At 42.4% G+C, this 14,806-nt stretch overlaps 1 protein-coding gene across 1 annotated transcript in view; it reads left to right on the top strand.

Moving 5' to 3' along the window:
• LOC109909189 (gamma-aminobutyric acid type B receptor subunit 1-like) overlaps nucleotides 1-14,806 on the top strand; it is a 45,335-nt gene that overhangs the window by 25,868 nt on the left and 4,661 nt on the right. Inside the window, exons 9-21 of the mRNA XM_031790487.1 lie at nucleotides 905-1,075; nucleotides 1,815-1,916; nucleotides 2,197-2,262; nucleotides 2,612-2,803; nucleotides 3,452-3,697; nucleotides 4,081-4,144; nucleotides 4,921-4,998; nucleotides 10,131-10,281; nucleotides 10,773-10,905; nucleotides 11,182-11,298; nucleotides 12,674-12,781; nucleotides 13,923-14,016; nucleotides 14,658-14,785. Coding sequence (XP_031646347.1) covers nucleotides 905-1,075; nucleotides 1,815-1,916; nucleotides 2,197-2,262; nucleotides 2,612-2,803; nucleotides 3,452-3,697; nucleotides 4,081-4,144; nucleotides 4,921-4,998; nucleotides 10,131-10,281; nucleotides 10,773-10,905; nucleotides 11,182-11,298; nucleotides 12,674-12,781; nucleotides 13,923-14,016; nucleotides 14,658-14,785 — 1,650 coding nt within the window. The remainder of the gene's footprint in view (nucleotides 1-904; nucleotides 1,076-1,814; nucleotides 1,917-2,196; nucleotides 2,263-2,611; nucleotides 2,804-3,451; nucleotides 3,698-4,080; nucleotides 4,145-4,920; nucleotides 4,999-10,130; nucleotides 10,282-10,772; nucleotides 10,906-11,181; nucleotides 11,299-12,673; nucleotides 12,782-13,922; nucleotides 14,017-14,657; nucleotides 14,786-14,806) is intronic.

Here is a 14,806-nt window from a genome sequence, read left to right as displayed (position 1 = left end):
GATCAAACAGACCAGAATCAAGGGACTTCTTGGTGCTCCAATTGTAGGCTGTATTCGCATCTCCCAAAGCCTAGCGTAGCAACTCAGTCTACATTTAAAGCCAATCCCATTGACCCAATATAAGAAAAAAGTTCATACCGGCACATCCTGTGAAACATTTTAAAACATTCAGCAACGGAAAACATAAATGTGTCTTTCTTATTGGACAAATCCAGTTAATCCCTCCCAGTTTTAGTCCATTTGGGGCATAATGAACACGACCCTGAACCAACTCATTTTGAGGCTAGTGTTTGTTTCAGGTCGTGAACAAAAAGCACATGGTAGTACTTCTCTTCTGCTTCCTGCAAAGTGGTGTATTATGAGCCTCTCTGTGCCCCGCCGCTTTGCTCCATTTCCTTCTATTTCATTCTCCCGTGTGTGTGTGTGTGTGTGTGTCACCCCTGATGTTGGAGCTGTTTTCCACAGGCTGATACCATCATCCCCCTGACTGCACCCAATTGTGAGCTGGAAAACTCTATTCTACTCTACATGTCACTAGCTGTATTGTCTGCTGTCCATGTATTGATGGCTCCACTATGTCTAAATACACCAGGAGATTTGTTAACGGTGGGACTCGATATTGTACATAATGTTTGATGTTTATCATCAGGTCTCGTCCTTCTTCTTCTCTCATTCCCTGATGTCAGGGTGCCGATGCTCTGAACACCGAAACCAAAGTCATGATAGATGTAGAACATGAGACCCCCTTCGCCTCTTAATTCAACTGAAATCAGTGCAATAAGTTGCATTGGTACGGAATACATGAATACTGTATATTGCCTGGCTGTGTAGTGTTTTGATAGTTGTAGAATTTAAGAAAATACATGTTTATCTCCCTCCCTATCTCCCTCGCGCTCTTTCTCAGTTGTCCTATGGCTCCAGCTCTCCAGCCTTGTCCAACAGGAACCGTTTCCCCACCTTCTTCCGCACCCACCCCTCGGCCACCCTCCACAACCCCACCAGGGTACGCCTCTTCCAGAAGTGGAAGTGGACCAAGATCGCTACCATCCAGCAGACCACAGAGGTCTTCACTTCGGTCAGTACACTCTCTCCGTCTATCTCTTCTCTCTATGGCTCTTTCTCTCGCTCTCTTTCTACCGCTCTGTCTCTGTATCTCTCTCTGTCTCCCTTTCTTACACATCTTTCTTACACAGCCCCCTCTTCAGTGACTCTCCCACATCTTAATGAGCAAATGAGTGTGTGGGAGTGGGTGTGTGCGTACGTGTGACTTATATGTGGTATGATAGTCTTTTAAGTATTCAATCCCATGATTGATTGTGGATTTCCAAAGTAATTTGTTGGAATATTGGTGGTGAGAAATATTGATCAGGCGATACATCTCTCTGAGCAACCGGGTGGATAATGTGACTCTTGGGTTCTATCCTTTAACGGAAGTTAATGATCTCCCGCTTCCTTGATCTTTACTTTTCTCTATCTCTCCTCTTTCCTCTCTCTTTCCCTACGTCTATTCCTCTTTATCTTCTCCCCTTCTTTCTGCCACTCTTTTTCTCTCTTTTCCCACCTCTCTCTCTCTCTCTCTCAAATGTTCTTTCTCTTTCTCTCCTACTGTCCTTTATTATCTCTTTCCTATTTTACACTCACATTTCTTGTGCCTTTCCTCTCTCCTTTTCTCACCCCTTCCATCTTTCTTTCAATCTCTACCCCTCCCTTCTCTCTTTCTATCTTCCCCATCCCTTCTCTCGTTCGTCTTTCCTTCTCTGTTCTCCCTTCCTTCTCTGTTTCTATCTACCCCTCTCTCTTCTTCTCTCATATAGACTCTGGATGATCTGGAGCAGAGGGTGAAGGAGGCTGGGATTGAGATCAGTGTGAGACAGAGCTTCCTCACCGACCCGGCTGTCGCTGTCAAGAACCTCAAGGTGCTTTGATGAAATATTCAATGGGGGACTGCTGTTGCTCTCCCCTGCTCACAGTTGCGCCTGTTAGCGAAGTGAGGTGATTTAATACAGGAAATGAATGCAGAAGGCTAATTAGCACAGCCAACTGCCAGCCTGTGAAGTGCCGCGATAGCTAGCTAGCAGAGTTGTACCATAGAATTGGAATAGTCAAAGTGTAAAGGCTTGTATCATTATTATTGAGCTATGTGAATGTATTTTCATTACGGCGGCTTAAATCATTGCGCTTGCTGTCATTGAATAGCGTCAGGATGCCAGAATAATCGTGGGGCTCTTCTATGAGACGGAAGCCAGGAAAGTGTTTTGCGAGGTGAGTGTTTTAAATCTTTAAATCGTCGGGCTATTAAATCATCGAGCTATTTATAGCTATTGACCTCTATTGTATCTTGAACCTCTATCTGAACAAATTACAATTTTGATTGAATGAATTCTCATTTGTACTGTGGTGATGATGTAGCCTTGAGAAGCAAATAATATTTCTGTGTAATTAAGAATTATTTAACAGACAATTAAGTGTTTCATCTTCTTCTTTTCTGTCTATTTTCCAAATGTTTCTCTCTCTCTCTCTCTGCCCTTCTCTTTTTTCCTATTTTATCTCTCTTTCACTTTCTCTCCCCCCTCTCTCTCTCTTCCTCCAACTCTCTCCCTCTATCCTCCAGGTATTTAAGGAGAAACTGTATGGGAAGAAATATGTCTGGTTTCTGATTGGCTGGTATGCTGATAACTGGTTCAAGATCAAAGACCCGTCCATCAACTGCACCATCGAGAACATGACAGAGGCGGTGGAGGGCCACGTTACCACGGAGATCGTCATGCTCAACCCCGAGACCGTCCGCGGAGCCTCTAACCTGGTGAGAACATCGGGGCCGGATCTCATACTGATCCAGGATCAGGTCCCCCAAGTCCATGTAATGTTATTGATTATGATCCGCATTCCAACCTGGTGAGCAACATGTGTTCTCCATCTGGTCATCATCCCTTCAATTTCACACGCTGCCAGCTTAGCTGTTGATTAGTTTCATATACCTTCCTCTACCTGCAGAGCGGAGGCTTGATATGCTTCTGCAATAGTACACTCTAGGGGCCCTTTAGGCTTTTCCACACCGCATGTTCTTAGCCCAGGGCAGAGACACATATTTAGAAATATATATGAAATAAATGTCCCTGATCCAGGGCTATCCCTAGTAAATATTCAACTTAGGTGACAATGGAACTCTGTGATTGGTTAGCCCCAAAAAGCTGGCGTAAAAGCTGTCTTGGCCCCGAGCTAAGTACACTACTTTTTGAGTTCAAAGGCTAGTAATACGTAAACATTACACAGTGCTTGAGGCTCTAGTATTGCCTAAATCTAAGTTGACCCTAATGCAACTAATATAGTGATTTGAATTATATAAATGTCATACTAATGAGTTTGATGGACAATAGTTCAGATTGAAAGCCACACGAATGGTGACCCTCAATTATCAACTCCTCCCCTTCCCTATGTCTGGTCCAATCAGACCTCTCAGGAGTTCCTGGGGGCGTTGATGAACCGGCTGGGGGGTAAGAACCCGGAAGAGACGGGGGGCTTCCAGGAGGCCCCTCTGGCCTACGACGCTGTCTGGGCCCTGGCCCTGGCCCTCAACAAGACTGTGGCCCCTCTGAAGGCCAAAGGTCGCAGGCTGGAAGACTTCAACTATAACAACCATGACATCACAGCAGAGATCTACCGCGCCCTCAACACCAGCTCATTTGAAGGCGTGTCTGTGAGTACAGGAGGATGGGTCCTCCAGTAGAATATACTAGGGCCATGTTCATTAGGGCACAAAATGTTTGAAAACCTTTTGCAATGGAAAACGCAAATGAGTGTTTCTTATTATACAAGTCCAGGTAGTCCAACCCTGGTTGGAGGGTTAACACACCCGATTCAACTACTATACTTATCATCAAGCCCATGGTTAGTTGAATATGGTGTGTTGGGTTGGAGCAAAAGCCTGCATATCCTATTTGCCCCAGGACAGTATTGAAGAACACTGCACAGTAAATTACACATGTGTAATCTATGCATTGCCTCATTCAATAAGTCTACATGGACGACAGTAGATTTCTGACTTGATGTAGCACTTTTCTGTTTTTTTTTCTCCTTCAGGGTCATGTGGTGTTTGATGCCCAGGGTTCCAGGATGGCGATGACCCTTATTGAGCAACTGCAAGGTAAAGTCATCTATTACCATTCCAAGCACATTTCAGCCTTTCCTTGTTCTGGACATTCTACAGTAGTAAAAACAACAACAACAAACAACATAGGCATTTTTTATTGCTGTGCGACTGATTGTCAGTCAGTCCAGTCATTCGTCAAGATCAAGGCTGTCTGCTGACGCTTTTCTTTCTCCCCCCCCCCCCGTTCTCACTCGTGTTTATTTGAGAGACAAGCATTTTTAGGGGCGATTGCTGTGCAGTTTGTTTCATTGTCCTACAATTGCATGTGCAAAATGTGCTGGTTTATAAATGTGTTGAGTCAAGTCTTCTGTCTAATTGGATCAAAGCTAAAGGTGGCGGATTATTTTGTACCTTTGTTCTTTTTGGACCCCTAATGGATAAAAAAAAAAAAGATAATCCAAATGTTGTAGCCCTGCACTGGGTAGCATTTTGCGTGCCGCAGTGCTAGTGACGGGGTCGGCTAATCTGGTTAATACATTGAAAGCCTTGACTTGAATTTGTGAATTATTCTCTCTCTCTGTATCGTCTCTACTCTCTTCGTTCCAATTTCCTTCTTTTCACTTTCTCTCTATTTGTGGATTTGAAATGTTCTGCCCAGCACTTCCATAGCCTTTTTTTCATAATGATGTTTTGTCCCGTCGTTCATTTTCTAAGTGTTCTATTGTTTGTTGTCGTTTGAACCCATCATAACCCAAGGATATTATGTAGGCAGGAAATGAATATGATTTGAGAAGATATTAATTGGACCCTCTCTCCCTCTCGCTGTGTAGGAGGCAGTTACAAGAAGATTGGATACTACGACAGCTCTCAGAAGAATCTCTCCTGGTTCGGCAACGATGTGTGGATAGGTGCGGCAGAGTTGATCACATTGTCTTTGTCAGGCTTCCTGTGTATGTCTCTCTCTGTGTGTAGGTGGGTGGGTGTGTGTGTGACTGTCTCACGGTGAGTCATCTATGTAACTATCTATCTCGTTCCCCTCACATTAGACCTACTGTTACGCCTTCTCTTTCTCTAAGCCCGCGCTGCCTCCATCCTTCATTTCCATGTTAGACAAATCACCACTTCTGGCTTTAAAAGCAATCATTTGGGCCCTCATCCTCCTTCACCCAGAATTTGTTTACACCCACAGCTCAGTGGCCAGACAATGGCAGTCAGGAAAGCCTGACCCCACCCACACTTCTTCACTTTGGGAAAGTTAAGCATCCAACACAGTCTGCAGAGAAATTCTATTACTGTTGATTTGCTTCAGCCACACCAAGACAAATGTTGTAGTTCAGTTGTTTACTGGCCCAGCCCTCCCTTGAGAGGTGACACACTTGTGCCTGGGCTCAGAATTACTGCACCGCTAGTCAATCGTGCATGCTGGGAGGCCAGAGAGAGGGCACCGTTGTAGAATTTTAATGAAACGATTTGTTGCTAAGGCTTAGCTTAGCCTCCGAGGGGAGCAGAGCCAATGGTTCCAATCAGAGATGACTCTCTGTAGGGCTGAGTTTGGTGGTCTTACTGTTCTGTAGTGTGACAGGAGTGAGCTTGGTGTGATGTAGGTTTACAGAGGTGAGGATGGTTTGTTCCAGAGGTGATGGAGTGGAGTCTAGTTTTCTGGAGAGTGATAGAGGTTTGTTTGTTCCAGAGGTGATGGAGGGGAGTCTACTTTCTGGAGAGTGATAGAGGTTAGTTTGTTATAGAGGTGATGGAGTGGAGTCTAGTTTTCTGGAGAGTGATAGAGTTAGTTTGTTATAGAGGTGATGGAGTGGAGTCTAGTTTTCTGGAGAGTGATAGAGGTTAGTTTGTTATAGAGGTGATGGAGTGGAGTCTAGTTTTCTGGAGAGTGATAGAGGTTAGTTTGTTATAGAGGTGATGGAGTGGAGTCTAGTTTTCTGGAGAGTGATAGAGGTTAGTTTGTTATAGAGGTGATGGAGTGGAGTCTAGTTTTCTGGAGAGTGATAGAGGTTAGTTTGTTATAGAGGTGATGGAGTGGAGTCTAGTTTTCTGGAGAGTGATAGAGGTTAGTTTGTTATAGAGGTGATGGAGTGGAGTCTAGTTTTCTGGAGAGTGATAAAGGTTATTTTGCTAGAGGTGACAGTGTTAAGTTTAGAGGTGACAGTGATAGAGGTGACAGTGTTAAGTTTAGTTACCCTGCACACTCTTAGAAAAAGGGTGCCAAAGGGTTCTTCAGCTGTCCTTATAGTAGAACCCATTTAGGTTCCATGTAAAAACCCTTTTTGGTTTCAACCATTTTGGGTTCCATGTAGAACCCTCTGTGAACAGCCGAAGAACCCTTTTAGATTTTAAATAGCACCTTTTTTGTATAGTAACAGAGGTGTGTCTAGTTTGCTGGAGAGTCACAGCCCAATGGGCAAAACTGGTTGCCATGTCATTTTCCACGTAATTTCAACAACAACATCAAAAATGACGTTGAATCAAAAAGTCATCAACGTTTTTCCACCCAACTTTTAACCTAAATCCAATGGTGATTAAATCCATGTTGAATTCACGTTAGTTGACAACTCAATCAAATGTAAATGAAAACTACACATTGAACTGACATCTGTAACCAGTGGGAGAGGTACGAGGTTAGTTTGTTATAGAGGTGACAGAGTATAGTTTTTTGCTATAGACATGACGGATTTGATTTTAGTTTGTTCTAGAGTTAACAGAGGTGAGTTTAGTTTGTTCTACAGGTAATGAGGGTGAGTTTAGTTTGTTCTAGAGGTGACGAATGTGAGTTTAGTTTGTTCTAGAGGTAATGAATGTGAGTTTAGTTTGTTCTATAGGTAACGAAGGTTAGTTTAGTTTGTTCTAGAGTTAACAGAGGTGAGTTTAGTTTGTTCTATAGGTAACGCAGGTGAGTTTAATTTGTTATAGAGTTAACAGAGGTGAGTTTAGTTTGTTCTAGAGGTAATGAAGGTGAGTTTAGTTTGTTCTAGAGTTAACAGAGGTGAGTTTAGTTTGTTCTATAGGTAACGCAGGTGAGTTTAATTTGTTATAGAGTTAACAGAGGTGAGTTTAGTTTGTTCTAGAGGTAATGAAGGTGAGTTTAGTTTGTTCTAGAATTAACAGAGGTGAGTTTAGTTTGTTCTGTAGGTAATGAAGGTGAGTTTAGTTTGTTCTAGAGTTAACAGAGGTGAGTTTAGTTTGTTCTAGAGTTAACAGAGGTGAGTTTAGTTTGTTCTAGAGTTAACAGAGGTGAGTTTAGTTTGTTCTAGAGTTAACAGAGGTGAGTTTAGTTTGTTCTATAGGTAACGCAGGTGAGTTTAATTTGTTATAGAGTTAACAGAGGTGAGTTTAGTTTGTTCTAGAGGTAATGAAGGTGAGTTTAGTTTGTTCTAGAATTAACAGAGGTGAGTTTAGTTTGTTCTGTAGGTAATGAAGGTGAGTTTAGTTTGTTCTAGAGTTAACAGAGGTGAGTTTAGTTTGTTCTATAGGTAACGCAGGTGAGTTTACTTTGTTATAGAGTTAACAGAGGTGAGTTTAGTTTGTTCTATAGGTAACGCAGGTGAGTTTAATTTGTTATAGAGTTAACAGAGGTGAGTTTAGTTTGTTCTAGAGGTAATGAAGGTGAGTTTAGTTTGTTCTAGAATTAACAGAGGTGAGTTTAGTTTGTTCTGTAGGTAATGAAGGTGAGTTTAGTTTGTTCTAGAGTTAACAGAGGTGAGTTTAGTTTGTTCTATAGGTAACGCAGGTGAGTTTAATTTGTTATAGAGTTAACAGAGGTGAGTTTAGTTTGTTCTAGAGGTAATGAAGGTGAGTTTAGTTTGTTCTAGAATTAACAGAGGTGAGTTTAGTTTGTTCTGTAGGTAATGAAGGTGAGTTTAGTTTGTTCTAGATTTTTTCAGAGATGAGTTTAGTTTGTTCTATAGGTAACGCAGGTGAGTTTAATTTGTTATAGAGTTAACAGAGGTGAGTTTAGTTTGTTCTAGAGGTAACAAAGGTGAGTTTAGTTTGTTCTAGAGTTAACAGAGGTGTTTAGTTTGTTCTAGAGGTAATGGAGTTGAGTGTAGTTTGTTCTAGAGTTAACAGAGGTGAGTTTAGTTTGTTCTATAGGTAACAAAGGTTAGTTTAGTTTGTTCTAGATGTAATGAAGGTGAGTTTAGTTTGTTCTAGGGTTAACAGAGGTGAGTTTAGTTTGTTCTATAGGTAACGAAGGTGAGTTTAGTTTGTTCTAGAGTTAACAGAGGTGAGTTTAGTTTGTTCTAGAGGTAATGAAGGTGAGTTTAGTTTGTTCTAGAGGTTAATGAAGGTTAGTTTAGTTTGTTCTAGAGTTAACAGAGGTGAGTTTAGTTTGTTCTAGAGGTAATGAAGGTGAGTTTAGTTTGTTCTAGAGGTTAATGAAGGTTAGTTTAGTTTGTTCTAGAGTTAACAGAGGTGAGTTTAGTTTGTTCTATAGGTAACAAAGGTTAGTTTAGTTTGTTCTAGATGTAATGAAGGTGAGTTTAGTTTGTTCTAGGGTTAACAGAGGTGAGTTTAGTTTGTTCTATAGGTAACGAAGGTGAGTTTAGTTTGTTCTAGAGTTAACAGAGGTGAGTTTAGTTTGGTCTAGAGGTACTGAAGGTGAGTTTAGTTTTTTCTGCAGGTAATGAAAGTGAGTTTAGTTTGTTGTGATGTTAGAGCATTGGACTAGTAACCGAAAGGTTTGAAGATAAAATCCCCGAGCTGACAAGGAAATCCCCGAGCTGACAAGTAAAAAATCTGTTTTTCTGCTCCTGAACAAGGCAGTTAACCCACTGTTCCTAGGCCGTCATTGAAAATAAGAATCTGTTCTTAACTGACTTGCCTAGTTAAATAAAGGTAAAATATATATATATTTTTAAATGAACAGTGGCAGAGGCAAGTTGGGTCTGCTGTGGAGGTGATTATTGTCTTAACTCTCCTGTTCTCCATTCTGTTTACCCCTTGTCGAATTCCTCCCTCACTTTCTCGCTCTCTTCACTGTCGCCCCTAACAACCACTTTAGCTCAACTGTCTTCCTAATTGCCGTGGCAACCATTACAGAGCTTGGTCTCCATGGCAACACCCTGTCCTGATTCCTTGATCAAGGACGGAGGGAGGTTTAAACAGTGCAAACACTTCAGCTGACAGGACAATGCTCGTTCGCTCTTCAATGCACAGAAAAACACATATCTTCAAACAGTTGTCACTCTGTTCTCAGATAGCATGTCTCAGACGTCACTTCAGGCAAGTCAGTGGTGTGATATCGCTGAAACCGGCAAAACAAATGTGTGCGCCCTGGTATTGTGACACCCCTGGGGCTCGACACTGTGTCACCCTCTTCCTGACAAGGACACGTCCCCACACACTGACACAAGTCTATGTCACTGTCATCACCCTTATGTAAGGACACAGTGACACCCACACTCTGAGCAGCTGTCAGGATATGCAGTCAGGGCTGGATTAGACAGACAGGAGAGAAATCGGAGACAGATCAAATCAGTCAGCTGCACTTTCAACCATCTCCAACCTTGAAAGAACCAATGGCTATTTTTTTGGTTACTTTTTAGTTATGCACATGTTTTGAGATAATTAGGGTGAACACGTCCTGATTTCCACATCTATCCTCCTTTATTCTCAATTTCTGTACCTTGTTGGTCATTGAATTAAATCAGTGAGCGCAACACAATAATGTATACTGGTTACTGTGTAAATTGATTGTGCCAATTTCATTTGATCCTTTGGGTTAGTATCTGTAGAGGTTACTGAGCCTCGTGCACTCCCTGATTTTCAAATTTCGGATTTTGATCTTAATTCAAAACATAATTGTCCTTTTGCCCAGTTCTGTTCTGAGTGACATCAAGTACAGCACTGTAGACAGGCATAATCTGCCCTTAGCACTCTCTGTCTCTTTAAGGCATAGATGGACTAACCTCTGTCCTGCCTCTCTCTCTCTCTCTCTCTCTCTCTCTCTCTCTCTTGCTCTCTCTCTGCCTTTATTTCTCTCTGTCTCTCTCCCTCTCTCTCCTTCTCTCGCTCTCTCTCTGTTCAGGTGCCGGGCCCCCGGCTGACTCGACAATAGTCATTGAGGAGTTTAGGTACCTCTCTCAGAAGCTGTTTGCTGCTGTGTCTGTCTTTGCTGGTCTGGGCATCCTGCTGGGCATCGTCTGTCTGACCTTCAACATCTACAACGGCAACGTGCGGTGAGATTAGAACTTCATCTTGCACATTTAATCAACACCATCATTGTAGATAAGAATTTGTTCTTAACTGACTTGCCTAGTTAAATAAAAGTTCAATTCAAAAATATATTTAAAAAAACCAAACACTGGCTACAACAAGCAATTCATCAACAACTTCAATGGCAATCCCGCTGGGTCGAGTATGATTGTCCTCCTGGTGGGTCCTGCTTGTAGGTCTCCAGATGGCTGTGGGCAAGTCACATTCACGTTTATGTGGACATATGTCATAACACTTGGCGTAACTGTCTCCAATCCATGCAAAATGCCTCATCACTTTATATTCAGTGACAGACGATGTCATGTCTATGACATTATCTTGATGCTGTAAAGTGTTGCGGACAGTGCACGTGAAACAGTGCACGTGAAACAGTGCATGTGAAACAGTGCACGTGTGGGTTTTTGTCTATATTCTCTGGTCTTTCTTCATACCCTCTTTGTGTGTGTTGTGCCAGGTACATCCAGAACTCCCAGCCCTACCTGAACAACATGACGGCAGTGGGTTGTATGATGGCCCTGGCTGCTGTGTTTCCCCTGGGGATCGACGGACACCACATCCACAGGTCCCAGTTCCCTGTGGTCTGTCAGGTAACACAGCTAAAGCCGTGGGAATGGGTTGTTCTTCTGGTGCTAGAGTAGAGGGATGTGCTGCGATGGCTTGTCAGGAGAAATTCTTTCTCTCTCTGCCTCTCTCTATTTCTCATATTCCTTAGCTCTCTCCTCTCTCTCTCTCTCTCTCTCTCTCTCTCTCTCTCTCATTATCAATACAATTTTGCTTTATTGGCATAATAAAAATAGCATTTGTATTGCCAAAAAAGTAAAATATTGAATAATCAAAATCTCTCTCTTTCCCCCTCTGTCTAGTTCCGTCTGTGGCTGCTCGGCCTGGGCTTCAGTCTGGCCTATGGCAGCATGTTCACCAAGATTTGGTGGGTACACAATCTCTTCACAAAGAAGGAGGAGAAGAAGGAGAAGAGGAAGGTAAGCCTTTTAAGAGGGCCAGAGGAGGGAACAGGGAATCTCCAGAGTCTACAGTACTGAATGTGTGGTGCTGGCAGATAAACAATCTCCTTCAACTTTAGAGTAAGGTTACATAAGCCTCTGGGAGATGTGCTTTGCTCTGCATGTTAAAGTATCTCTGTATATTCTCTACTCTGGGATATACTGCAGTAGAATACAGTAGAGTACAGTAGAGTAGAGTACAGTAGAGTAGAGCAGAGTAGAATAGAGTACATTAGAGTAGAATAGAGTAGAATAGACAACAGAGTAGAATAGAGTACAGTGGAGTACAGTAGAGTACAGTAGAGTAGAATAGAATAGAGTAGAGTAGAATAGAATACAGTAGAGTACAGTACAGTACAGTAGAGTAGAATAGAGTACAGTAGAGTACAGTAGAGACAGAGACGGGAGTCACACAGACACACGTATGCACACACACACACACACACACACACACTCACTCACTCACTCACACGCATACAGAAAGATACCTACACACACACTCATACCCTTGATGTGCACACTATCAACTTGATTACGTATGCACGTGTGTGTCCTCTGTAAGATAGTGTGTCCTGAAGCTGGGAAAACACTGCGTGTGTGTGATGTGTTGTGGGAATTCTTCTAAGTCCTAATCAGAAGAATGAGAGATTAAGCCATTTATGGAGCATTTATGAATATGTATGAATATTAAAGTTCTAAGTGGAAATCCAACCTTCGAGGGCTTTATTAGTTGAGCCAATGCAAGACGAATCAGGTTGACTTTCAACTCTCTTTAATGGCCATGCAAGGGCAATTTGCCAAAGAGCTCTGTGAAAGTACTTTAAAAAAGTTTCCAAGTCAGAATATGGCAAAACTAGTGAAGGCAGTCAAATCATTTCATGCACCTGAAGAGAAGAGGTGACAAGGTCTATGTGACACGGTTTGGTTATGTCTGGGGTGAACGGTTGCAGGGCTAGAAGCAAGTCAGAATGAAGTGATGGAAAATGAAGAAGCATGTTGTTTATATTGCATACATCATTGTTGGACCCCATTTCTTCTTGATATGTTACTCATTCAAAAACCACTGTTGTGCATTTTGCATCCACTGCCTAGTAACTCCTCAATTTACACTTGGAATATTTCAACGTTATCGTCTAAATGCCAGTTAATTTATGTGTTCTTCATTTATTTAACCAGGGGAGCCCATTGACATATGAATCTCTTTTTAAAGGGAGCTCTGATAACTGATGTATTCTGTGCCTGATACACTTATACAATACTGTAATCTGTTTACATTTTATCTACTGGATGCTTGTGGACTCACTGCATTACCCTTGGTCCTTGGATTGTGATTGGTTCTCCTGTATCCCTGCAGCACCTGGAGCCATGGAAACTCTATGCAACAGTTGGAGTGTTACTAGCCATAGACGTCCTGTCACTCATGATTTGGCAGATTGTGGATCCATTACACATCACAGTAGAGGTACAATGACACTGTCACATCGGTCACACCCCTGGACCTTTTTCCTAATGTTGTTGTGTTACAGACTGGATTCAAAATATATATTTTTTTGTCAATACCCCAAAATGACAAAAATGAAAACATGTTTTTAGATTTTTCTGCAAATGTTTTGAACATTTTATACAGAAATATCACATTTACATAAGTATTCACACTCCTGAGTCAGCGTTTACAGCTGTGAGTCTTTGTGAGTACGTCTCTAAGAGCTTTCCACACTTGGATTGTGCAACATTGTTATTTTCCAAATTCTTCAACTCTGTCAAATTGGTTGTTGATCATTGCTAGACATCATTTTCAGGTCTTGCCATAGATTTTCAAGTAGCTGTAACTCGGCCACTCAGGAACATTCACTGTCTTCTTGGTAAGCAACTCCAGTATAGAGTTGGCCTTGTGTTTTGGGTTATTGTCCTGCTGAAAGATGAATTCATCTCCCAGTGTCTGGTGGACAAAAAGACTGAAACAGATTTTCCTCTAGGATTTTGCCTGTGCTTAAGCTCCATTTCTTTTTTTATTATGAAAAACTCCCAGTCCTTAATGATTACAAGCATACCCATAACATGATTCAGCCACCATTATGCTTGAAAATATGGAGAGTGGTATACAGTAATGTGTTGTATTGAATTTGCTCTAAACATAACACTTTGTATTCAGGACAAAAAATATAATTACTCTGTCTCCTGTTCTCTCTCACTTTCCCTCTCACTTCCTCTTTCATTTCCTCTCTCTCTCTCCCGCTCTCTCTCTGTCGCTCTCCCTGTCTCTCTCTCCCTCTTTCTTTGTTTCTCTCTCACTCTCTCTCTCTCTCTCTCTCTCTCTCCCACTTTCTCTCTCTCTCTCTCCCACTTTCTCTCTCTCTCCCACTTTCTCTCTCTCTCTCTCTCTCTCTCTCTCTCTCTCTCTCTCTCTCTCCCTCTCTCTCACACTTTCTCTCTCTCTCCCACTTTCTCTCTCTCTCTCCCACTTTCTCTCTCTCTCCCACTTTCTCTCTCTCTCTCTCTCTCTCTCTCTCTCTCTCTCTCTCTCTCTCTCTCTCTCTCTCTCTCTCTCTCTCTCTCTCTCTCTCTCACATACACTTCCTCCACCACCCTCTCTCTCTGAGTAGAAGTTCACTAGGGAGGCCCCTAAAGGAGACTTGGATGTCCTGATTCAGCCCCTCCTGGAGCACTGCACTTCAGAGAAGATGAACACATGGCTCGGTATCCCTCCTCTATTCCTTACTCCTTCTCTCTTATCTGTACTTCTCTCTCTCACTCCCTTGTTCCCTCTTTTTTTCCACTCTCTCACTTCCTCAATCCCCAGTCCATTCATTGTAAATGAAACACTCCTCGTATCTCAGCCCCCCACATTAGCTTTCTCTCTTTTTTTTTGTCTGACCCCACTTTTTCCTTCCCTCCTCTCATTCCTCTCACTCCTCTCCTCTCCCCTCCTCTCACTCACTCAAGACAGTCATTCCCTGCCTTTATCTTTCCCTCATATGCTTTTTATCTTCTCCTTTCATTTGTCTTTCTCTAACTATTGCCATACTGCCTCTCGTCCTGACAGTGGCAGCTCTTCTGAATGCATAATACTGTCAAATTCAATTAATATGAGTCACAAACTGTGCCATTGCCCCATAGCATTCCCTCTCTGTGCTATGCAAATATATTGTCACCCCACTGAGCGACCTAATGAAAGAACAATGGACACTTGGACAGAAGAAATAAAGGGGGAATATGCATTACCTTTAGTCAACTGCCTAACATCACTCCATCGTCTTCACTTTCCATCTCTCTCTCTCTCTCTCTCTCTCTCTCATTCTCTCTCTCTCTCCTACTTTGTCTCTCTCTCTCTCCACCAGGTGTAGTGTATGGCTACAAGGGACTGCTGCTGTTGCTGGGGATATTTCTGGCCTACGAGACCAAGTCTGTTTCCACGGAGAAGATCAATGACCATCGAGCCGTGGGGATGGCTATTTACAACGTGGCTGTGAGTCTCAACCATCACAGG

This window comes from Oncorhynchus kisutch, linkage group LG2 (genome assembly GCF_002021735.2).
Source record: "Oncorhynchus kisutch isolate 150728-3 linkage group LG2, Okis_V2, whole genome shotgun sequence".
In the NCBI taxonomy this organism is placed as follows: Eukaryota; Metazoa; Chordata; class Actinopteri; order Salmoniformes; family Salmonidae; genus Oncorhynchus; species Oncorhynchus kisutch.
The sequence above is the reverse complement of the archived record's forward strand: the minus strand, read 5'-3'. Positions and strand labels throughout refer to the sequence as shown.